At 48.7% G+C, this 25,030-nt stretch overlaps 1 protein-coding gene across 9 annotated transcripts in view; it reads right to left on the bottom strand.

The window, feature by feature from the left end:
* Nucleotides 1–18,983: 18,983 nt before the first annotated feature.
* GLI3 (GLI family zinc finger 3) overlaps nucleotides 18,984–25,030 on the bottom strand; it is a 305,459-nt gene continuing 299,412 nt past the window's right edge. For all 9 annotated transcript variants that reach the window (XM_043872222.1, XM_043872221.1, XM_043872220.1 and 6 more), the window contains one exon: nucleotides 18,984–24,628. In XM_043872222.1, coding sequence (XP_043728157.1) covers nucleotides 22,296–24,628 — 2,333 coding nt within the window. In that variant the 3' untranslated portion in view covers nucleotides 18,984–22,295. The remainder of the gene's footprint in view (nucleotides 24,629–25,030) is intronic.

Here is a 25,030-nt window from a genome sequence, read left to right as displayed (position 1 = left end):
GCATTTGCTATGAAAAGCTCAGAGTTTTGGAGCCTGTTTTTTGGGAAACTCGCCCTAAGACAAGTGGGTAAATGAATATTCGGAAAAGAGATGATCAAGTCCACCTAGCTCGACTATCACATTTTCATGGAAAGAAACTGAAGTTCAGAAAAAGTAAAAGATTTACATTAAGCTACAAGGTTAGTGATTTCAAAGAGGGTAAACTAGGATCCCAATTTCATGGCTCTTTTCTCTCTTATTTTTGTGGGCTCTAACACTATTTCCACTAACTACTTGCTGCGTGATCTTGAGCAAATTACTAAACCTCTCTGTGGCTCACTCTGTTCATATGCAAAATGGAATCTAGTAGCTATCTCTCAGTGTGTTGGAAGACATAAAACGAGATAGTGCACTTGGAGTCTTTTGCAGAGCAAATATCTTAACATATAATATCAAAGACACAGGACTCCCTGAATACAGAGCTACTATTTTAATTATGAAACGCCTTGATTTCTGGGCTTCCCAGTTGGTGCTAGTGGGAAGGAACCTGCCTGCCAATGTAGGAGATGTAAGAGACGCAGGTTCAATCGCTGGGTCAGGAAGATCCTCTGGAGGAGGGCATGGCAACCCACTCCAATATTTTTCCCTGGAGAATTCCATGGACAGAGTAGCCCGAGGGCTTCAGTCCATAGGGTCGCAAAGAATCAGACATGACTGAAGCGACTTAGGAGACAGGTAGGCCTTGATTTATATTAGTTTTGCCTTCATAGCACCATCCTATCTCTTGTCCTTCTGCTTCCATGCACAGCTTCTGTGCTCGGCTCTGCTCCATAGAGCAGAGAGAGAAATCAGAGAAAGGACTAAATACCTGGGAATTCCTACCTCTGGTTCCTCGGGGTCGGGGAGTCAGGGCATGGTGACGGAACATCCTGGGGTGTAGGATGGGATGTCTGTGGGCACTGCCTCTTCAGGTCCTGTGGGAAATTCGCTCTGCATGCCTATCCCAAGTCCACAGGTCAGAGAGAATGTCTGACGTTGGAAGAGGTGACCAAACACGGCCAGGTTTACATTTCAGGTGAAGGGAATCCAAGAAGGAATGGCGATACAGGCAAACAAATCATTTGTTGTTGTTTAATCGCTCAGTCATGTCTGACTCTTTGCCATCCCATGGACTGTAGCCCACCAGGCTCCTCTGTTCATGGGATTTCCCAATTAAGAATACTGGAGTGGATTGCCATTTCCTTCTCCAGATTTCCTGACCCAGGGATCGAACTCATGTCACCTGCGTCTCCAGCACTGTCAGGCAGATTCTTTACCACTGAGCCACCAGGGAAGCCCCAAATAAGTCATAAACACCTCCAAAACTCTGAACCATAATGACCACATCCACCTTGTTCCAGACACGTAATCCAAAAGGAGAAGCATGAGAAAAGGAAGCCATTGCGTCTTTGACTACAAAACAATGCATTCTATGCACTGGAAAGGAGTCTGGATCCCAAATCACTTGGTGGGGGGTGGGGGCGGGGGGAGGGGCTATCAAAAAAGTAGATTCCTAGTGCCAGCAATTTGGATGAGACAGGACCCAAGAATTTGGTTTTCTGTTCAAGAAACAACTCAGAAGATTTTGATGCAAATGATCTTTGAGGCACCCTTTGGTAAGCATTGATTTCCTGGCTCTTGGAGCCAAACCAGCAGAAGCTGACAGAGGAGGTGCCTCGGGCTCAACCACAGACAGGGTTTAAGTCAGCGTCTGTCCCTTTCTGCGCCGCTCCTGCCTTCTGTCTAACATGGTAGCCATGAGCCATGGCAGCCATGGTGAAATGTTGCTGGTCCCAATTGAGATGTGCTGCAAATATAGCATAGACGTGATTTTTTGTTGTTATCGTTGTCTAGTCGCTCAGTGGTATCTGACTCTTTGCAACCCCAGGGACTGTAGCCTCCAAGGCTTCTTCTCTATGCATGGAATTCTCCAGGCGAGACTACTGGAGTGGGTAGCCCTTCCCTTCTCCAGGGGTTCTTCCCAACCCAGGGATCAAATCTGGGTCTTCCACATTATAGCCAGATTTTTTACCATCTGAACCACCAGGGAAGTCCATGGTGTATTGGTCAGCACTCTGGACTCTGAATCCAGTGATCTGAGTTTAAATCCAGATGGAACTCGAGAGAGACGTGATACAAACAGAAAAATGTAAAAGACTTTAGTAATAATTTTTGACCTTGATCACATGTTGAACTGACAATTTTGGATAAACAAGGTTAAATAAAATTATGATAAAAAACAATTTCACTTTTTAAAAAACTTTTTCCAGTCAGCTACTAGAAACTTTGAAACTACATTTGTGGTTTGCAGTCTATTTCTATTGGACAGTCTAGGCAATAACACTTCCCCCTTGTCCCCACACCTACCGCTGTCCCCAACTGATGATGTCCCTCTGGAACCCTAATAACTCCTCCTTATTGCTTCTTGTGTGCTAGACACCGCGCTAAACGCTTCCCATGTTATCTCATTTAATGAGACAGGCATCACCATCTCCAGTCCTCAGATGAAGGGGCCCCACGACCAGCCTGCCCAAAGCCCACAATGGCCTCCTGCCACCTACGTGCTGCACCAGCCACTGGCTCTGTTTCCCTTACACCTCTCACTTCCTAGCACAGTGGTACACGGAGTGCAGGACTTAGCGGACTGAATGAAGAGAAATAGTGAAACTAAAGGAACTGGGTAAAAGAACTGCGTGACTCTCTGGGTCACGCCGCCACTCCATGGCAATGTTACCCATCTGGGTTCTTGGACTTTTTAATCAACAGAAATTGATAAGAGGCTAGATGAGAGATTCAGGTAAGGCTTTACTGGGACTCATGTTGCAGCATGAGGGAGCAAAAACAAGAAACACGTGTCCCTGCTTGCTCCCTGAGGCCAGGGGTGGGGGTGGGGTTGAGCTGATCCTTTAAAATGGGGTGAGGATGGGGCTGATGGATGGGTGAGGCTGGAGGGATGACTTGGGTGGTCTGCCCACCTCCTTGGTGTTTGGGGATCTCTCACAGTATCCTGCTTTTGCTCCGGAATCTTAGAAGTAGAAGTCTGGTTTTGGTCTTTTTGTATCTTGTTCATAATTTGCCCCCAATTGTGCATGCCTACAGTTATTTTTAGTCCCTTATAGTTTCTTTATATTCTGCTGCTCAGGGAGATAGATATTTGTTCAGATGCAAGCCCTCCAGGAAAGGGTCCCAGGTCCTAGCCTGTGTCAGCACCGCTAGATTCAAATCCCGATCTGTCTGTAAAGCATATGCTTTTTAACCCTTACACAGACCATCTGGTCTGCAGTGCAAAGGGGTGTGTGGTGAGGAGGACAGACTTCTACACTTTTTCTGTGATTTTTTTTTCTTTTATCTCTGTGGGGTTGTGCAGCCAACAAATGTGCAAATAGGATGAGAAAGACTGAAATCGATTCTCCTCATTGACTGCTGGGAAGAACACCTGCAAGAAACCAGAAGACCTGCGAAGACGGAATTTGGTGAGGTAAGATGAAGCCTGGCTGTTGCGTCGCCCTTCCCTTCCCGGCCTTTGGAGACAGACTATCTGCAATAAACACCACGGACACCAGGGGGCGATGTGTGACCGCCGTTTCTCACCGGGCTCCCTTCTCAGCACCTCAGCGCTGAGCTCAGCACCCGCCCTCCCCTGCAAGTAAAAGGTCTCCGTTTCGCTGATTCTAAGTCGTGACCTTCGCCGCCTCTCTTGTCAGAATTTCCCCTGAGTGACAAAACTGAACTTAGTGACAAAAAGCCCACGACAGCTGCAGTCTAGTCCATTCTCAGTGTCAGGAAAATGTTTCCTTGGCTGCTCAGAGGACTCCGAGAAGGATGTAAAGTCAGAGACTCACAGATGGTTAATCATCAACTGGCGAGGGGTGGCTGAACATTGTTCTAAAAGCCCTGGGGCCTGTCTGGGGACAGTCTATTTATGTTTCTTTTCTGTCTTTCTCCTTCCTTTCATCTACAAGTAAGTCGTTTCTGTTTTGAGACATGAACCAAGGCCATCGGAGATGAACTTTGAGTATGAGATGCCCACACACAGGAGCTCCGACTTCCTGACCTCTCGGGCGTTCGCACACAATGTCCCTTGGCCCTCGGCATGGCCTCGCAGAGCTCGCCATCCTCAGCCATCCCCACCATGGACTCCCTTCCCTGACGCCCCGTGTCTGTCTCACCCAGAGCGCCTGTGACCTTGTTCCGCCTGCTCTCATCTCCTCTCTCTGGTCCTTGCTCCACCTCACCTGGGAATCCAGCTCACTCTGCACACTCAGGCTTCATTCAAGAGGCTCTCCTTCTCTCTGAGTCTGTAACCTTCTCCCTTGGTCTGTTGTCCCTGGGGAGGCAGCCCAGGGAACCGGCAGATGCTGAGCCCTGCCTTCACCCTCGTGGAGCACCTGCTCTAACTCTGTAAGAACAGGTAGGGAGCCTTGGGCACTAGCCTTATTCTCTCTTACTTTTTGCTCTTTAAGTCCTTTAATTTCCTCATCTGTGGGCTTCCTCTAGAGCACATGTGCTGGTCGCCATAACCTGTGGTCCTCACCATGACCGGCACCTGTTCTTGCCTTTTGAAGGGCAGAGTTGCCATCTGGTATTCAGATTTCACTTACATCCATGATACAAAAAATTACCTGGACGTGAATACAGGGGTCACAGTTTAAACAGTGCTGGGAGTAAGGGGAAGAGGACCTTGTTAAACGGGTTGGGGTAAGTGAACTAGACAGAAAACACACTTTGTTTGATCCTTACAAACCATCTGCTAGATAATGAGCATCCCCATTTTACAGATGTGGAAACAGAGGCTCACAGGAGGTTAAATAACACACAAAGTCCCTTGCTCTCCATTGCAATTCAAACTTGTAGCTGTTGTTCCAAAGTTCATCCCCACCTTGCTGTAACTTGTAGCTCCCCACAAACCTGCTCACACCCCGTTTTACAGAGGGCATCATGTTTATGCCTTCTAAAAACAAAGCCACAGCTCTAAAAAGAAAGGAAACCATAAATGGACAAGGACATTCTGAGAAATGCTGAATTTGATCCCTTCAGGCACCTGAGCAAACAGATCAACAGAGAGGCTGAGATTTGTCCTGGCTCACGTGACTGGATGGTCTCTTCAGATTGTGCGCAGGTGTGGTCAGCAGTGGGGTGCTGTTGCCACATCACCTCCACTTCTCCATCCAAGCAGTCCAGGCAGCCCTCCTCCTATATTTAGCAAAAAACAAAGACAGTGTCTTTGGTTCTGATGATAGGGAGCCATGGCAGCAGCAAGAGAGATGTCTCTCTAAAGTTATTTTAATTTGTTTTTTTAATTGAAGTATAGCTGATTTACAATGTGGTGTTAGTTTCAGGTGTATTGCAAAGTGATTCAGATATGTATATCCTCTTTTTCTGACTCTTTTCCCCTGTAAGTTAGTACAAAAGATTGAATACAGTTCCCTGTGCTATACAGTAGGTCCTTGCTGGTGATCTGCTTTATACTAAATCAGTTTCATATTGATTCTAAAACTGAGAATCCCAAGCACATTTGAACGAAGACCCCCATTTCCAGAGATACTGATTTTCACCTAATCTTCAATCCTTACATTGTACTTTCTAAGAGGGAAACATTTCCTGTGTGTTGGGCCCACTTATCCTTTTCCTATTAGCTCAGAGGTCAGCTGTGGAGGTAGGCTTGATGGTTCCAAACCGGGGAGGGAGAAATGGGTGTAATTCTTGATTCTACCACAGGGTGGCAGTATCAGCACGGGATGGAAGGGCTGAGACATTCCAGCTATACTCCCCGAGCAGCCGCTATATAACGCCCTTCAGGTTGGCTGTGCCCTTTGGGGAGGTTGGGGGCGGGAGTCTCCGAATATGTGGTGAAGGGAGTGCACAGAGAGCGAGAAAAGTGGTGGTCAAATTTTAGAATTTGTGTCTGACTAAGACACAGACTGACCCTCTTGAGAGTCCCTTGGACTGCAAGGAGATCAAACCAGTCAGTCCTAAAGGAAATCAACCCTGAATGTTCATTGGAAAGACTGATGCTGAAGCTGAAGTTTTGGCCACCTTTTGCAAAGAGGTGATTCATTGGAAAAGACTTTGATGCTGGGAAAGATTGAAGGCGAAAGGAGGAGGGTGGCAGAGGATGAGAGGGTTAGATAGCATCACTGAGCAAATTCTGGTAGATAGTGAAGGCCAGGGAAGCCTGGCATGTGCTACGGTCTGTGGGGTCACAAAGAGTCAGATGCAACTTAGTGACTAAACAGCAACTGAGACACCTCACCTCTTTTCTCTCATGGACATGGGGAGCTAGACATAGCAGTAGAGGATCAGGAATTTTTCTCTTGCCATTGTGGTGCAGCAGACCTCGTCACTGTCCCTAAAGTCCCTAAGGCCAGCCTGTTCCCCTTGTATGTGGGGCTTCCTCATTCCCAAACTGAGGACTTCTAGACAGAGTACCACCGACTTCCTCTGCCTGCTTCCTCTTTTTCTGTGTGGTCTCCTGGGGGCACACCTCCCAGCTTATCTGCTACCTCCCTTCAGGTCTGATCCTCAGGACCAAGCCCATGTTCCTTCATCCAGTGTCTTGGCTCCGAGTCTTTGCTCTTATCAATCCCCTATGCCCATCCCCATTTCTGGCCAGACTTGTCTGTTTGCTGCCCCTACCCACGGGGTCCCCTACCCATCTCACATCGATTCCAAAACTTCCTCCACCACCTCTTCATCTTCTGAAAGGACACCTCTGCATCCCAACCCTCACTTGTACCCTTGGAACGGTTCCCCGACACCTGGAATATTAACACACAGCTTGCCTGATGCCGCCAGCATCCTAGAGGACTTGGCTCACCTGCTTCTCACTGACTCGGGGGCTCAGCCCCATACCTTCTTGTTCCAAGGGTGAGGATACTAAGGCACAGTGATGTCCACATGCCAAAGTTCCCACAGCTAACATAGGCAGTGGGGACCACAAATGCCCACCTCTGAGCGAACTGACACACTCCCTGCCTCTAAACTCAATGCTCCTCTCTGACTGTGACTCGTCTGGATTCCCCCCAACAGGAAGCATGGAGATGAGGCTTGAAATGCCCGTTCTGCACTTGCGGACTGAATGGGAATTTCACCTCTCTTCCTTTCTTTGTTTTTAAAATGGTGGAGAGAATAATAGGGTTATTGTGAGGATTCGAGATTCTTTTTTAAAAGTGTCAGGTTTGTCATAGAGTCTGTGAATGTAGTAGTTATCCGTCAGTTTTGCTGAATGTCCCTAGCCAGGAACTCCAGAAACACAAAGAAATGCAGCTTTTTGTGAGGTTTCTAAATAAACACTGACTCAGGGTCCTGCTATTGGAGGCATTAAAACTCCAGAGAACTGAAGGATGAAAACATACTAGGAAATGTCAGATAAGACCCCTTCATGGCAATACCCTGTCCCCACCCATGAAGCAAGTCCTGTAGACGTCCCATCAGGAACAGGTGGAAAGAGTTGGGTTCTCGTTTCCAGAGAAAAGAGAGGGACCAGTTGGCAGCCCCTCCCCACCCAAGCCGTGCACAGGGAATGTTTCCAATAGTTCTCATTCAGTGATTACATCCTTCACCCTTGGCGAAGACAAACACAGCTTCTTACCTGGCTGAGTAGTTCCTAGGCCCTCCTCAGCAATGTCTGAACTATGACTGAGAACAAATCAGTCGTTTCAGGTGACAGGAGCTTTGAACTAAGAACCTGGATGCCGTGAGCCATGGTCTTCTCCTAGCCATCATCAGAGCCAGTCCGCTGGGAAAGATGCATGAAAATGGTACAAGTGAATTTGTTTACAAGGTAGAAATAAAGTCACAGATGTAAAAAAAAAAAAAAAAAAAAAAACTTATGGTTACCAGGGAAAGTGGGGAATGGGGAGGAAGGGATAAATTGGGAGACTGGTATGAACATATACACACTATTATATTTGAATTAGACAACTAATAAGGACATACTGTATGGCACAGGGTACTCTACTCAATACTCTGTCATTACCTATATGGGAAAAGAACCTAAAAAAGCGTGGATATATGTATATGTATAACTGATCCACTTTACTGTACAGCAGAACCTATTGCCACATTGTAAATCACCTATATTCTTAATAAAAGTTCTTTTAAAAAAGAAAAACAGAAAATGAAGATGGGGAGTGAGAGTTCACATCTTTTTTAGCAACACTCAAGCTCTTAGGACCAGTCTTCCTGAGAGAGGACACGTTCTCATCATGGATCCCCTGTCGTCAGCACACCACCCACACGGCCACCTGGGATTGGTCACTGTCACCTGATACTCCATTGGCATATCTGAGGCCCCAGCATGTTGTAACCAAGGGTTTTTGGACACTGGTGGCCTTGCTGCAGCCCCTGGGTCCCACCACCCCAAGTTGATCAACAGGAGAAAGGAAACCCCTTCCCTGACATCTCCCACATGAAGGACAGAGATACAGATGGCATTGGTGATGCTGCTGCCATAAGGAGAAGTGTTCTGCAGGCCCTGAGGTTAGGGGTGGAGCCTCTCTCTGAATAGGCTGGAGCCCACTGATTCCTGGAGCCCCCAGTCTGGATGGATCAGGTCACCCCAGACCACCTGACCCCCAACCGCTGCTGTGATTGGGAGGGGAGAGGAAACACAGCCCTCCCCACATTACAAGCCTCGCGCACCCTCTCCAGGCCTCCCTGCAGTCCCCTGAGGCCCATGAAACCCTTTATCCTTGAGCTTCACTTGTTCTGGGCCCTTGAGCACCCAGCTACGGCCATAAGCTCTCCTAAGACCCTGAGCCCTTAGACTGGGAAGGCCTCTGGTTTTACAATACATGTCATCCCCTCCTGGAAGGATCACATGCTTTTCTTTCCTTCCTTCTGGACCATGAGGTCCATAAGATAGGGGTTATCTTCTGCTCTCTTTTGGACACATAGATAGTAGTAAGTATTCAGTGAACACTGGCCTTGACTCTGGGTGGCTAGTTCTGGAAGTCCCCAGGCCTCTGCTTGTCTGTTCCAATGCCCTGGGTGGAGTGCAGTGAACCCAAGCCTGGCAATGAGCCAACAGCTCCTGAGGATTAGCAAGTGGGCCCGAGGGCCACCTTGGGGCAGTTGTCAGTTAACACGCGGACACCACACATGATTCCAAGTAAAGAATGCAGTGGGGGGTCAAGGAGGGGACAAGGATGAGGGATGAGGTGGGGGCAGGCGACACTGAAATGCACAAGGAAGCACGGGACGCTGGCTGGAATGTGAGTGAGACGTGGATGGGCAACTCTCTGGAGAGCCTATCCGCAGATCCTATTAAAAGTGACTCCATCAGAAAAGCCCCTCATCACGTACTAAAGTTCCACACCCTCAGGCATCCCTCCCCTGGGCCTCATCAGCACCTCTGGTCCTCAGCAGGAGGCTTAAAACTCCAGCCAGAAGGCAATGTGGAGGATTCAGGAGCATCCAACACACTGTCTCTTGGGACCCTCTGGCTGTCTGCTTTTCCTGGAAACCTTGGCCACTGGGTCCTCACATCCGTTTTCCTCCACCACCGCCACACCCAGGGCTGCAGATCCCTGCCCTGCAGGAACCTTTGGAAGCCCATGTAGGGTGGTGTATGTGACAGCGAACACAGCTCAGGCAGCGTGGGCGAAACTGTAGGTGACTGCTTCCAGCTGCTGAGATGATGCGGTCCTTTGCCATCAGCGCATCCCTAGCCTTTCTTGCTGATGCTTCTGCAGCCAACACCTGCACGGCCAATCAGGTCTTGCACTGTGGTTTCGCACATGCACCCATGGCCTGCTGGAGGTTCTGAAAGATTAGTACACAGGAAATGCAGTGAGCAGTTTCCAATCCTTGTGTGCTATAGGGTCTGAATAAGTAAAGAGGCATGGACATTGCAGCTTTTTGTCTACCTCTTCTGTATCTTACGCTGAGTGCAAAAATCTACTTACAGATACACAAGCTCAAAGAAAGAAAGGATGTGGCTAGCCTGCAGTTAAGCAGTAGGAAGGCCTCAGCATGGAAGCAATGGTCCCATCTCCTGACCCCACCCCCTATCACTGGTCTTTCCATTCCCTGGCCCACATCCACATGTTTTAATAGAATTTTTAATGACATGGAAAAATGCTCATAGTGAAATATTATCTGTATAAGGAGGAACCAAAATTATGGCACAAAAAGTTAACAGCAGTTATTTCTGGGTGGTTGAACGACAGCTGACTTTTTTTTTTCCTTCTAATTTTTTTCTATTTTCCATACAGCATATCTCTTCATTTTATAAAAAGAAAACAAGTGTTATTGGAAACAAATGCATCACCTAAAAGCCTGGGAGTAGACACACAAAAATATCCAAAGTGACTGTCTTTACAAAACCAGGATATGTTTCTAATCTCCAGACTGACCACTGAGTCATATTCTTGAATTCTATAGAAGGTAGTTTATCTTAAAATTCTAAACACTCGAAGCATCCAAAGAACAAAGAGTGATAAAATAAGTGTGAAGACATGACCCTCTGCTTTCAAAACTACTGCAGAGAAATAGGTGAAGATGAAGTTGGAACAGTGTTTGGAGAGGCTCCATGGGGATGGTCTCTGAGCTCTGATCTCACCGCAGGATAAGGAGGTTGGCTCCTGTTGCCCTGCTGTGATGGAGAGCAGAGATGGTCAGGAACCTACTATACCTTGGATGTTTGGGTAAAATACCAGCTTCCGTATTTGCTTCTTTGGACTTGATTCCTGTGAGGCTGGTCTGAATGGAAACCTCTTTTTAGTGTTCAATTCTTACCTCTGAAAACCCTGACTGAGGTACGCATGTCCTCTGCTTTGTGAGTCAAGCGTTGACAAGCAGGCAGGCTGGTTGGTGAGTAAGGGCCTAAGACCCCTGGCTTTGGGGGGCCTTCATCTTCCTGTATATCACAGATCTCCTTTATCTGCACTCCAATCATGTGGAATTATTGCCCGAGTGAAGAAAAAGATGACCACAAAGATAAACATGTCCATTGAATGCTGCTGGCTCCTGCATATGCCAAGCATGTTCTATCCACTATATGAAGCCCTGCTCAGGACAACTCTGAGGCAGACATAAATACAACTCTGGGGTAGACATAAATAACTAAGCCACATCTGTAGATGAGACCACTGATGTTCAGAGAATCACATCTCACTAGTGAGGAGGTGCTGGCACTATGCCCCCACGCCAGCCGAGGGGGCTACCTCTTCTCAGTTGAATTGGGACCTCCTCCCTTTCTTTCCTCCTGGGTTTTCCAAGGAGAAGCTCTCTGTTATGAACCCAGGGACCGTAGCCTGCCAGGCTCCTATGTCCATGTTGATTCCCCAGGCCAGAATACTGGAGTGGGTAGCCATTCCCTTCTCCAGGATATCTTCCCAACCCAGGGATCGAACCTGGGTCTCCTGCATTGCAGGCAAATTCTTTACTGTCTGAGCCACCAGGGAAGCCCAAATGAAGATTTGGGGGAGATTCAAGTCCTTGGAATTCCCCAGTGATAGCAATGCTTTTGCTATTCAGGAGCCCCTGGGGTCACACCTGAGTTTATGTTCTTGAGGTGATTCTTGGTGGCCCCCAAACGACTTCAGGGCTGAGAGCCAGTCACCAGAGGAACCAAAGATGAGATTAGAGGGGAAGACTTTGAACCAGCCTGACTCCTGGGGAATAGATGGCGCTGGAGATTGTGCTGAGTCACCTGGCCAGTGACTTCATCAGTTACGCCTCTGTGATGAAACCCTGATAAAACCCCTGGGTACCGAGGCTCAGTGGAATTTCTTGATGGTGGCCATGTGGATGTGCCCAGAAGGTGACAGGTTCTGACTCCACACATGGGGAGCATGGAAGCCCTGTGTTCAGGATACCCTCCTAGTCCTCAACCTAGTCCTGACTTGCATTCTTCATAATAAAATTGCAATCAGAAGTATAGCACTTTCTTGAGTTGTGAGTCATTCTAGAGAATTGTCAACCTGAGAGGTTACAGGAGCCCCTGAATCTGTAGCTAGTCATTCAGAAGTGCTGGTGATGACCTGACACCCCCTTGAACGATTGCTGGCTTCTGAAGTTGTGGGGGGAGGGGGTGGTGGCGTCTTATGGAAGATTAAGTCTTCACGCATGGGTTCTGCGCTAACGTCATGACCTGGGGGAGGGGCCAGAACTCACTAGCAAGACACCAGCTGGGGGTGGAGTCAACCCCTCCCCCCGCAGCCCCCCCCACCCAGCCCCGTTCTCGGCACCCTCTTTGTACTTCTTCCTTGAAAGGGAAACCCTGTGTCTGAATGAAGCTGGAATCCGAGTACACAAGGCCAGCAAGAACGGATTGAAATCAGCTTATTTTTGAAAACCTTCCTTTTGGCTGAATGTTAAGCCCACTTGATTTAGGAGCGCCTCAAAACACCTTTCCAACAAGCTGGAAGGCCGCCGTGTTGGAAGCTGTCTGCCTTTCAGTCGGAACAGTGGAAAGTGATACTAAATCGTCTAAAACTGCACAGCGAGTGAAGACAGCCTGGGTCAAGGCAACCCAAGGAAAGGCTGTTCCCTGATCTCCTATCTTCAAAGTCAGTAGGACATTCTGTTCTTCTCCCAGTGGCCCTGGAACTCAGAGAGAGAGTGTTGTTTGCTTGCCCTGCGGGTAGGGCAGAGATGGGTGAAAAAGGATTACCCAGTCACCTGTTGCTGCTGCTGCTAAGTCACTTCAGTCGTGTCCGACTCTGTGTGATCCCCATAGATGTCAGCCCACCAGGCTCCCCCATCTCTGGGATTCTCCAGGCAAGAACACTGGAGTAGGTTGCCATTTCCTTCTCCAATGAGTGAAAGTGAAGTCGCTGAGTGTATCTGACTCTTAGCAACCCCATGGACTGCAGCCTACCAGGCTCCTCCACCCATGGGATTTTCCAGGCAAGAGTACTGGAGTGGGGTGCCATTGCCTTCTCCGAGTCACCTGTTACCTCAATTCAAAGGATGCAGGAATCTAAGCTCTAGGTGGAGGGAGCTTGGCTGGGGTCTTCAGGGTTTGTTCTTTGCATGAACTTCAGGGAAAATCCTTATGGTGATGGTTCATGACTTCATCTGTGGAAGGATGTAGATCAAATGGGAGGTGTCCAGAGGCCTGGGTTCATGGAGCAGCCAGCTTCTTAAGTTGGGTTAAGAATGGTTGTGCAATGGATTTGTAACTGGTAGACACCCACTGAAGACTTCCCTGGTGGCTCAGGGGTAAAAATCTCCCTGCCAATGCAGGAGAAAAAGGTTTGGTCTCTGGGTGGGAAAGATCCTCTGGAGAAGGAAATGGGCAACCCACTCCAGTATTCTTGCCTGAACAATCCCAAGGACAGAGGAGCTTGGAAGGCTATAGTCCATGGGGTCATGAAAGAGTCATACATGACTGAGCAACTAAACTGAAACAAGAGACACCCAGAGAGCCTGAGATAGCTAAGGTGCAGGGGGAGAAATCTCCTATTCAGGAGACTAGACAACCCTTGATTGGAGTATACACTGGGCTTGTTTGTTTGTTACCCAGTATTCCATTTCTTGCCTAACAAGTTTGATGCTTATTAAAAAATCACCTCTGGGCAATGCATCTAGGTGTGTTCTGGGGAAACATTGGTGGGCGCCAGAATCATCTCCAAACAAAAAGGCAGAAATCTCTTGCCTTGACTCCCTGGGGACGCTGCCACAGAGCCTTGACTTGGAAGTCAGTGAAGCAGTCTGGTTCCTTCCCTCTGCCCCCCAAGTCCTGGCCGGCCTTCATCTCCATGCCTCAGCAGGGGAGGAGGAGAAGTGAGGTAGCTAGTTGCTTGTCTCCATCCAAACAGCGATGGAATTCCTTGGCCTGGCTGTTCAGTAATCCTCTGCCAGCTGGCCGCGTCCCTTGCCTCTGGGAACTCGGTGAATCACACCTCCGCATTGCATTTGGCCCTCACAAGCCCTGAAGGCTGCAGGCCTGTGCCTGCCAGCTGGGAGGAGCTGCGGTCCAACTGCCAAGCAAGGATCACATCGGCTGGAGAATTTCTGAGCACAGGAGGCTTCACAGCTGCGGGGCAAGATCACTGGTCTGGGGTCCCATGGGGTTTCTTGCAGGGTCGAGACGTCCTTTTCCCATGTCCTGAGGGGTCCTTGCAGGAGCAGAGGGACTCAGAGGCAGGCCCAGCCAAGAAAGAGCAGTCTGTGGGGTCCTCGCCAGTCTCCCTTCCCCCTGATCTCAGAGAATCTAAATGACTGTTTCATAAGCCTTCCAACCGGTAGTCAGGGAATTAGCAGAACACCAGGAGTGATGCGCTGGGTCAAAAATACTACCAAATGCATCTTTGTTGAGGGTGATGGTTCAGATGTGGATGTGGTTCAGTGGTTCAGGTGCGGAGAACCTGTCATGTCCCTCTCCCACCAGCATCAGAAGCTCTCGTGTCAACTCTAGAGCTTTTATAAAGAGCAGGGACAATCTGGGGGTTTTAGCTGCTTCTATTTGGAGTGGCTGAGGAATCTTTCTTCAGCTAGAGCTTGAGTAAGAAGGCTGATCCCACAGAAGCAGCTCAGGAAGAGGGCAGAGCCGATTCATCCCGCTTCCTGCCCCAGCCCAATGGTGGCTGTGGACCAGGGCTTCTTTCCCAAGAGGCCAGCCCGGGGCAAGCCTGGCTGGCTCTCCAGGGCTGCCAGTGCTCCTCCAGCTCTGCCTGCCGCCTTGCCAGGCTACCTCACATTTCTCACGGAGCCCTGGCCTGGAAAGGCTCTAGCAGAAGGGAAATTAGAATCAAGAGGCGATGTGTGAGCTGAGTCTTGCAGAGCTATGGCAGGTGGGAAGCGGAGGTAAGAGCTAGGAAGCACAGTTGCTTTATTAAAATAGTCCTGCAATTGAAAGGAAAAAAAAAACAAAAAACATAAAACCTCTATGCACCATTGACTAGAAATTCCACGTAAGGTTTCTTGCTTGCTCAGTGAAGAGCCAGTGATGGAAAGTACCGTATGTACCAGTGCCTCCCCCACCCTGCCCAGCATCCCTAGGGCTTGCTCTGCCTTTGAAGGGCTGGGCTAGACCCCACCTCCTGAGGGATGAAAGAAAATTGTGGGGGGGCCCCCTCTCTTGCTTCCCTGAGACACAGCAGCTCTGGGCCGTCCTTATGTGGGTCCAAGGGCACACTGCCTCCACTCCCTTCCCTTCTACATGCCTCCCACCATCACTGCCAAAAGGCATTACCTTACTTTTCCCCCTAAGATCACAATAATCTCCCAGTTGAATCTTACTTCCAATCAATCTAATCTGGATCCCGTGGAGCTGGAGCAGCGGGGATGAACTTGGGAAGCTCACATGGCTTCACGCTCTTCCTCCCTAACTCCCACTCCCCTTCTCACCCTCCACGCATTCTGAAAGCCCAGTTCAAGGTCACTGGCCTTCCTGACACAAGCCAGACCACTCTGTGTCTTCACAGGTCTAAGTCACTGTTGAGTTCCCTCCGTCTCTCCATCTCCAATATCTACTCCTTGCATCTGTCTACACCTGTCCCCATCCTTCCCTCCATCCCTCATTTCTCAGGAGAGTCATCCATCCATCCTGTGATGCAGGTGGTCCCCGTGATGTTTATTCCGACCACTGTAACATCAAGCACCTCCTCTCCTCTGCCTCTTTCCTATTGGATGATTAACATGGTCAAGCCTCTATCATTAAAGAAGGAAGGAAGAGGAGATGGGAGGGAAGAAAGAAGGAAAAAAGGGAAGAAAGTAAGGACAACAACCACAAGAAAATACAATTTTCTACCTCTCCAGCCTCTTTCCCTTGGAAATAATGTATTTCACATTCTCCAAGGTGACCGTAACACCTCAAATTGGAACGTGTCTCTTAGAGGATAGGAAGCATCATTGCTTGCTTTTTCTTCGTGAGAACATGGAACCATGTATGTTCTAACTCTGATGGCATCTGGGATGATGACATGGCACTGGCTACTTGAAAGAGGTCACCACATTCCCCTTTGTGTCATCTGTCATTGGTTTCTTAACTGTCATGAACCCATATGTATTCTCACCACCCCAATGATAAATGCTCCCCCACAGTCTCCGGGGTCTCCCGACTCTTATCATGGGTATTTTTCAGCTCATGTTTTCCTAGGCCTGCACGTTGCACTCTACAGTCTTGGCCTACTGGAAAGTGTCTCCCTGTTTCGAGAGCACGCAGTCTCTCCTGCCTCTTCCTCTCTCTTCAGCCTGCCTCACCTGTGCCCTCCATCCCTTGGTCCCCAGGGCCAGCGTTCCTTGGGGTTCATTTCTTAGTCTTCCTCTCATTCTATACCTGTGCCTGTTACTGGTGCTTTACTCTTTGCTTCTTCTATCACCTGTGTGCCGGGGACTCCCAAGTCCGAGTCTACGCTTGAATCTTTCTTCTGGGCACCTGCCTACAGGATGTCTCTCCTTGTATTTTCACTACTTAAACTGGAGCATCTTGCTATGGACCAGTTTTCTGTCCAAGGGACATGTAGCTATGTCCAGAGACATTTTTGACTGTTACAACTTGTGGCATGGTACTGGCAACTGGTCACTAAGCATCCTACAGTACCTGAGATGGACCCCCACTGTAAAGAACAGCGGGCCCCATATGTCAATAATACCAAGGTTGAGAAGCCCTTGCAATAAAGACCTTGGTTGTATAATGCCCCAAACTGAACCTGCCCTTGAATGTCTTCTGTTACTGCACACTGTTGTATTCTGTGGTTACGTGTCTGTCCCTCCCACTGGTATACAAGCCTGTGGACCCACAGCTTTATACATCTTTCCATCTCTAGTTCCCATAAAGGACTCTGAATGGGATATTAGACATACAGGCAGTGCTGTTGAATTAATATAACTCTTGTCTAACACCCCCAGATAAACCATAAGTAGTTCTATGAGGGCAGAGACCATCCTAACCTACCACTGGGCCTTGAGGAAGGTTGGATGCAGCAAGAGAGGCAGCAGAGGATTCAGGGACAGGTGAGAAAATGTGTAGAACCTAAGAGTCCCTGCCTCTGCTGGGTGAGCATGGGTCAAAAAAATGTAGGGGAAGAAGAAAGAAGCCTAAAACCAGATTCTATTCTAGATTCTCTTACTAGCCTTAAAAATAGTAAGGAGTTTGGATAACTAGGTGGGGAAGGCATAAACTAGGTGTAGGTTGACAAAATGAAAGTTTAAGGAAGCTAACATTAAAGGAGATATGAGCTCAGATTGTTTTTGGAATAGTAAATATACTATAAAGTAAGGCCTGTGAAAATTAATAAAAAGGAAACCCCAACAAAAATTGGAATAGGGAAGGCTACCACTTCTTGTCAATTACACCAAACGTGAAAACGTCAATCACAGATCCCAACAGGAAGAGACTATCTTGTACTTCCAGACAGGAGGTACAACAACCTTACTACACCAATAGAAAGAAGGCAGATTGTCTTCCTGCCCGTCAACAAACCCAGCTGGTGGAAATACAGTTCAGCCAATGAGGAGTCTTACATTACCCAAACGCTCACTTTCCTCCAATGAACTCTCATTTTTCTCTTATGACTGACTTTCATGTCCCACTCTTTTCTCCATAAAAGCCTTCCACTTTGCACAAACCCTTGGAGTCTCTCTCTGCTTCCTAGATGAAAAGCTGCTCCATTCATGAACAGTTTAATACAGCCAACTTGATTTTCAAACTTACTCAGTTGAATTCTTTTTTACTAACCAAAGGGGAAAAACTGCCAAGAAAATAGAGAAAGTCATGGAGGGAAAAGGGATGAATAAGACGTTTTGGCGCTTGGTTAAATTTTCCATCTTATACTAGCATTCTCCTGTCATAGTCTTATCTGGATAATGCATAACATCTTTGAACCAAACTTACTTAATATAAATCTGTATGAAACACCAAATGGATTGCAGCTCTGCTATCTTACCGCAAACTGCCTCCTTCACGTCTCCTTGACAGGAGGAGTCTCTTAAACAAAGCTGTTAGTGGTACCTGCATCCTGTTCACACCAACTTGCAGGAGTTTGTCATGTGCCTCATTTCTGGGAATATCTCATTTCCAACTTTTCCTTTTTGTTAGCCTCATTTCTCTTATTTTATTTTGACTTACTACATGGCATGCATCTTTGTGAGAAGACAATTTAAACCTAAGAGAGGGCATAAGTTCCTGTTTTTTCCCCCTATTTTTTTTTTCTGGACACATTTCGACACTTTATGTGAAGGATCTAGTTATGAAAGCAAAGAATTTTGAATTTATGAGAGGAAATTCTCCCTTATGAATGAGGAAAGAGTGAAGCATTCTTATGACTGGAAAATCGCTGCTAGAGGTCAGTGAGCGATATATTCACCACCCACAGGACAAGGGGTCCCCTGGGACAGGTGCTGTGAGTGTGTGCATATGTTTGTGCCTCTGTGCATATGTGCACGAAGGCTGACCCATCCTTGTAGCCCTATGATATTGACAACCAGGACCACCTGTCCTTCCCAACAACACCCAGTGCCTTCGCCTGGTGGTTCAAAAGATATCTGATGCTACTGAGAAAGAGGAAGAGACCCTCTTAGAGTCTTTTATAATAATCTGGAGAAAAGACAAATGAGAGAAATAGCTTATATTTCTGTCTGGTATCAGTTATTAAAAGCCACATGAAAGTAAGCTTCTACCACGTCAGATTTTCTGTTAAGGTGTGTTAGGGTATCTCCGAATAACAGGATGATATATAAAAGAGGAACATGTTGTGAGACGTTAAACCTATTCATGTCCTTCCTCTTAAAAGTTTGGCCAAGAGATGAAATTAAGAAAAATGGCCCACATTACAACCAGCATGCCTCCCAGGTACCCCTCCTCACATACCACTCGGAGAGTGGATTGCCTCATTCTCCATCTTAGGGATGAGGAGTCTGGGTCTCAGACTAAGCTTGTGAGTGTGTGTGTGTGTGTGTGTGTGTGTGTGTGTGAAGTCAGGGGGGTGGTCTGAGTAAATGCAGGTTCTGGACTTTTCCAAAGAAAGCCCCCTTTCCATTCAACTATGAATTAAATAAATGGCCTAGAAACATTTCAGTACAAAGAGTTTTTTTTATTGACGTTGTAAGAAACATTGTTCCTTTTCTTTGTTATAAAAAGACTAAGTGGTTGTGAAAGCAGAAGTAAGAGTCCATCTGTTGGGGGGCTGCAGCCCCGGGCTTGAGGTGGGCGTGGGGGGCATCGCACAGGCTGCAGGCTGATCCGAGGAAGGCCCGGGGCCGGCCACGTCCAAACACTATGCCTACAATACTTAAATGTATTTACACATGTTTCTTTTAAAAAAAGGGTTACACATTTTATTTTTTAAAAAATCTAAAAAAGGTGAAAACAATGAACTTGTATTTTATCTTACACGTTTGCAGGATACACAACAGTAACTTGTCAGAAAAGAACATCCTCCGATGCATTCAAAACAACATGGGAAGTCAGGTTACGAAACAGCTCAGACTCTGCTACAATCGGGTCCTCTTGGCCGGAGGAAGCACACAGCCTCAAGCCCTGACTGGGCAACACCAACTGGTCCCTCACTTGGACGACATTAACATAAAATAAGGCACATACATCGCAAGAATCAAAACTCTGTGGCTCAAGAGTGTGAGCGAATGTGTGAAGAGCAGGGGCAGTCTGATCAGTTCTTTAGAGAAGAAAACAAAATGGATCGACAAGGAAAAACACGTTTAACACAGGTGCTAAACAGAAGTACCATGTACGAGCCTGCATTAATAAGCAGGGTATGAACCTAGTGAGTTGGTGTTATCTCTCCAAGTGCAAAGGACAAGAGAAGTGGGGGGAAGACTGGAGGCTGGGGATGGGTCCCATCACAGGAGATTCTAAGTGTACAGAAATCCATGTCCAGACAGAACACTTGGAAGTGGCCCCGAAAGATCTTCTTCATTGACTATCACAACAGACCATCACATTCAAAAGGACACTTTCCTCTCCCGCCTCTCCTCTCCTCCATCCTTCTGAGATTTTCATACTGAGAGAAACCAAATACTGAGCTGAAAGGTGAGTGGGTCTCCTGCATATCTGAAGGCCAGAACAAGGAAAACAAAGTATAGAAAGAAAAAGATAGGGGACAACCAGGAGAATCACCAGAAAGCAAAGGAAAAAACAAGGGCACAAGGTGACAACCGTACTCATCTCAGTCTCCATCCATCCTTCCACGCACAGCGAAGGTGATTTGGGAAATATGGTAACTGAGAAATGCAGGGCACATCCAAGGACTCTAGTGAGGAAGGGCTCTCGGTGCAGGAGGAGGAAGACAGGAGTGGGGTTAAGCCACAAGAGCAGGCGAGCTCAGACCTTGGGACTTTGAGTTCACCTAGATAAGAGATTCAGGGAGCTGGACTGCCAATTTTGTGACCAGATCATGACCCGTTTGAAGAATACAGAAAAGGCCTTGGTTTTTCCACTGAAGAGTGATAGAAACTCAACTCTCCTAGCTTAGATCACTACTTATCTTTTGATTTGGGGCTCTGTTCCAAAGTGGATGCTTCCTTTGATTTAAAAGAAGGTGCTGCACGTGGGGAACAGCAGGAGGACCGCAACACCCCTCTGCTTTCATCTAGTTGAAAGCAAACCCAACTGTCTCAGCTGAAGTCCCAAAAGTCTAAAATTCAGAGGGGAATTTTACCCCACGTGAGATTCTTGGTCCAAATAAGAGAACATAAACCTGAGAAAAATGAGCTGGTCCCAACATTCTATTATCTCATACTTTTATTTGATTTTTGTCTACTACTAATTTAAATGGAAGAACTAAAGGGGAAAAAACACATAATGGACTCACGAATCACTTTGGATAAATCTAACTCCAAGATCAATGGGACAGAATACAACATGTCGATGGAGGTGTTGATATTGTATTTTCATAGTTTACATAATTTTTAAAAGTAAAATGCTGGATAGTCCACATACTCTGTGCACAAATGGTATGTCTTTTATGTGTAGCAATTGTATATATGGGGAGTAGCTGCACTTTTTAAGTCTTTAAACCTTTTCATCTGAGAGTCTAGCTTAAGTCCACATTAAGGACAAACTGCATAGAAGACTTAACTTCTTAAATGGGTGCATAATGTAATAGAGTGTTAAAAACGTATCCACACAGCTATGAAACTACGCCCTTAGGGTTTTTAAGTACTGGAAATGTTTGAAGCAATTTATTCCAAATATCTTGGTCTGTGAGCTTTTCTTTTACAACCAAATTTCGTAAGTCCCCTAAAATAGGGCACTTAGACTAGAAATACTCTTTTTCTATAGTGGAATTAATATATTGTTGATGACATAGCCAGCTGTGGGATTAAGTACCTACATACTCAAAACTAGATATAATCAATTCTCAGTTATTCTGTTATCTATGAAAATGGGGCGAGAGATGGAACTAATCAACAAATATGCCAACCCACAAATATTTCCCAAATTCTATGCAATAGCTTTAATCTATAACATATCTCCCTTCTTACCAGAACAGATGAAAGTAATAGTGTGTCTGAGCGTCACCCAGCACTCCTCCCTGGAACAGCACTGAGCATTCATGGACAGACAGAGACAGGGAGGCAGGGTCCATAACTGAGAACTGACATATAGACGTACCCACCTTCCTGTCCATAGCACATGTATGGACAGGAAGAATTTTAAACCTCAACTGGGGACAAACAATTTCCTGCACAAGAGCCCTGAATTTCCACTTGTGTGTATCTGTCTGAAGCATGCCCCAAACTGAACGGGGATTGGGAGCTTCTCAAAAGCCTGTCACCTCTGCTACAGCACACCCACAAGAGATTCCCAAACTCACTCTCCAACTTCCGGCTCCCGAGCCCAGTGTGCGAATTCAAAAACAAAAGAAACAAAACACAAAAGCAAACATTGAGCATATGTAAAGGAAAATGGAAAAACGCTGGACGTGTAACCCCTTAGTCACAAGCACACCAACTTCCTAGTTCCTTGGAATAACGGAGAGACACGTCAAATCCTTTCACTTGCCCTCTCTCTGAAAAGAAAGAACTCGCACATCACCATTTACACCGGTTTACTAAAAAAAAGGGGGTGGGGGAGGGAGGAACAGGCTTACAGTTTTCTTTTTTTTTAAAAGAGGATGTTTTGAGTGTAACAATACTGATTCAAAACTGAAATGGAAGACAGTTTCTCCCTAGAATACTTTAGGGTTTTTCAGAGTCCTTTTCCATAAAAGGAATATACTTGAAACACATCCCAGTTAGGTGAGATGAGATCGCTAAAATACATACAGAACTAAAAAAACTCAGCCAAACAAAAAAGGGTCAATTTAATCTTTTAAACTCCTAAAGTTTCAGGTCTCTTGGCAGTTGTTTTTTTCCCCTAATGCTTACTGCATAACCGCAAGGAATTTGCTTTCTTCCGCAAGGGAGGTCAGCAGAGAGCTCATATCCCCGATTGCCATGTTGGTGGTGCTCAAAGACAGAGGCGGGAACGGGAGGGCGGCTCGCGGCGTGGTGAGTCGGGAGGAGCTATGAGAAAGGTTCTGAATGATGCTTGGGCTCAGGGCTCCTGACATCAGGCTGGCGTGATCCCCGTCGTCTATGATAGCGTCGAAATCAATCTGCACCCCTTCCAGGTCATGGCTGTCGAGGCTGTCAACCGTGCTTGTCACCTGGTTAGCACCTGGGGAGAGTAATTCAGAGTTTTCGGCGCCAGCCCCCTGGAGCAGGCAGTTGGCTTCTGACATGGAGAAGGAACCAGTTTTCATGTCTTGCTGACCGAAGCCAACGGTTTGGTCATAGAACTGACCAGAGTAACTCTGCACATTTGAACAGAGCTGATGGGGCTGTCCTGGCATCTCCATCTTGATGCCATTCACCCTGCAGGTCTGACTCGGGTCACTGAGCTGTCCCGGCTGCAGAGCGAGACCACCCCTCGGCCCAGCCTGGCGCCGGCCGCCCCCGTAGCCAGCACATGGCTGGTAGCCCCTGACGGCTGCCACGCTTGGCAGCTGCACGCTGATGCTGGGAGGCCCGGGCAGGCTGCTCTCCGGCCCTTGATAGATGTGTGAGGTAGCGCTAGCCTGCCCCAGCAGGTTCTGCCCAGAGCGGCCTGCCCCCTGGGGGTGCGTGCTGTCACCGAGGAGCTGCTGCGGCAGGTACCCCTGCCCTGTGGGGTCTGGGGTGGGCATGCCATTCACCGTGCTGCCCGCTGACTCATTCGGGGCCACCGACAGGCCAAAATCCAGATGGCTCCCGCTCCCTTGCATGGTGATGCTTTTCAGCTTTGCCGCCTGGATCCCGGGGCCGCAGGCCCCATCGAGTAAGCTGGGGGCACCAGGCTGCCTGGCGAGGCAGTTCCCATACTGCTGGGCCTTATAGGGTGGTTCGTGGAAGGCATTCCCGTTGGTGCCAGCTCCGCCACCGTGGCTCAATAAGTGTTCCGGGCCCCCGAAGGAGCTGGCATGCTCCCCGAGGGTCGGATACCCCCCAGCTGGGCCAGCCCCACTCCTCAGGGGATTTTGTGGGTGAACACCCATGTGGCTATACGACCCGAAGGCCCGGGACTGCTGCCCCATGGACCGCTGGCCGCATTTCAGCTTGGAGGAGGACAGGTCGGCGCTGCCCGAGCTGACTTCGTTCCACTGAATGGGCAGGTCGGATTTACTGGCATCAGGGCAGGGCTGCTCCAGGCCGCGGTACTGCTGGCTGCCGGTGTGGCTGGCATGGCTGTCGGGCAGCCCCAGTGGGTCAAAGTCCCCGGGTCCACTCCCCAAGCCGTGGGGCACTTTGCTGTCATCAGAGAAGGTGCCTGGGAAGTGCTGCTCGTACCCGGCTGGGTTCTGGGAATTTAAATACTGCACCACGTCATCGGGCAGGAGGTCCTCATCGTTCAGGCTCACGTCGGCGTCCATGGTCAGGGACTCCAGGGTGACATTCTCAGTGATGCTCGGGGGACAGGGAGAGGAGTGGAAGTGGCGGGCCTGGCCCCCGTCAGGCCGCGTGTAGTTCTGAAGCACGAGGTTGCGCTTTTCCTGGGATGGAGGCAACACCGGAGGGTTGAAGCTGTTAAGGCTGTTGAACCGCTGCACCCGGGGCAGAGAGAGGCTCTCAGATACCGTCCTCACCGGGTCGCTGGCTCTTCTCACGCCGTTGCCCAGCGCGTCCTGGGGCAGCAGTGGGCGCCGGCTGTAACCATGGGCCCCGCCGTCGCTGCATCTCCGGGGAGGATGCACGGGAGGCAGGGTCCCCGCCGGCTCCCTGCCGTCTCCCAGCAGGGCCATCCGGGTCTTGAGGCTCATCCTCTCCATGTTGGGCAGCGGGGTGGGCGGGGGGCCGCCCGTGGCAGCGGCGTACTTGGCTTTCAGGCGGTACTGCTGGGCGGGAGTGAGGCTGAGCAGGCTGGGCAGACCGTCGCCCTGGCTGGCCTCGCTGGACCTGCGAGAGGCGTCGGTGGAGATGGGGTCGTAAGAGTCGGCCACGCTCACGTTCTGGGGTCGCCCCTCGGCCTGGGACGCCTCGCTGGACCGGCGGCTGGAGAAGCAGGGGGAGATGCCGGAGGAGCGGCGGCTGCTCAGGTAGGCGGAGCTGACGGTGCTGGTGCTGCTGTCCCTCCGGTTGAGCATGTTCAGCATGGTGATGTCCACCCCAGACAGGTCGCTTCTGTTCGGGAGGAGGGGCATGGGCCCGCCCAGACTGCAGCTGGTACTGGGCTGCGTGCCTGCAGAGACAGCGTGGGAGACACGGGTTCATCTCGGGACGACAACACAGGTGTCGGCAAACTGACTCTTTTTGGTTTCTGGGGCCAGGCGGTCTGGTCATGGTGACCCACCCCTGCCCTGCAGTGCCGAAGGGCCAGGGACGAAGTAAGGGGGTGGGTGAGCAGGTGGCAGGCTGCAGTGATGGATTCCCTGGCTTAAACAAAGCAGAAACAACTCCCTGGATGAGTTAAGCTCCTTTGCAGGTGTAGTGCAAGGGCAAAGTGAAGAACCACAGGATGTAGACACAGTGCTCAAGTTACAGGAAGTCCAAGGGCAGAAGGCATTCTGAGGGTCTCATGCCCATTCTCAGGGCTTCCTCTGACATCCTATGCATGTGTAAGGCACCTGAGTTGGTGGGGTGG

This window comes from Cervus elaphus, chromosome 18, assembly GCF_910594005.1.
Source record: "Cervus elaphus chromosome 18, mCerEla1.1, whole genome shotgun sequence".
Lineage (NCBI taxonomy): Eukaryota > Metazoa > Chordata > Mammalia > Artiodactyla > Cervidae > Cervus > Cervus elaphus.
Note: the sequence above shows the minus strand (reverse complement) of the source record. Positions and strands in the feature narration are given on the sequence as shown.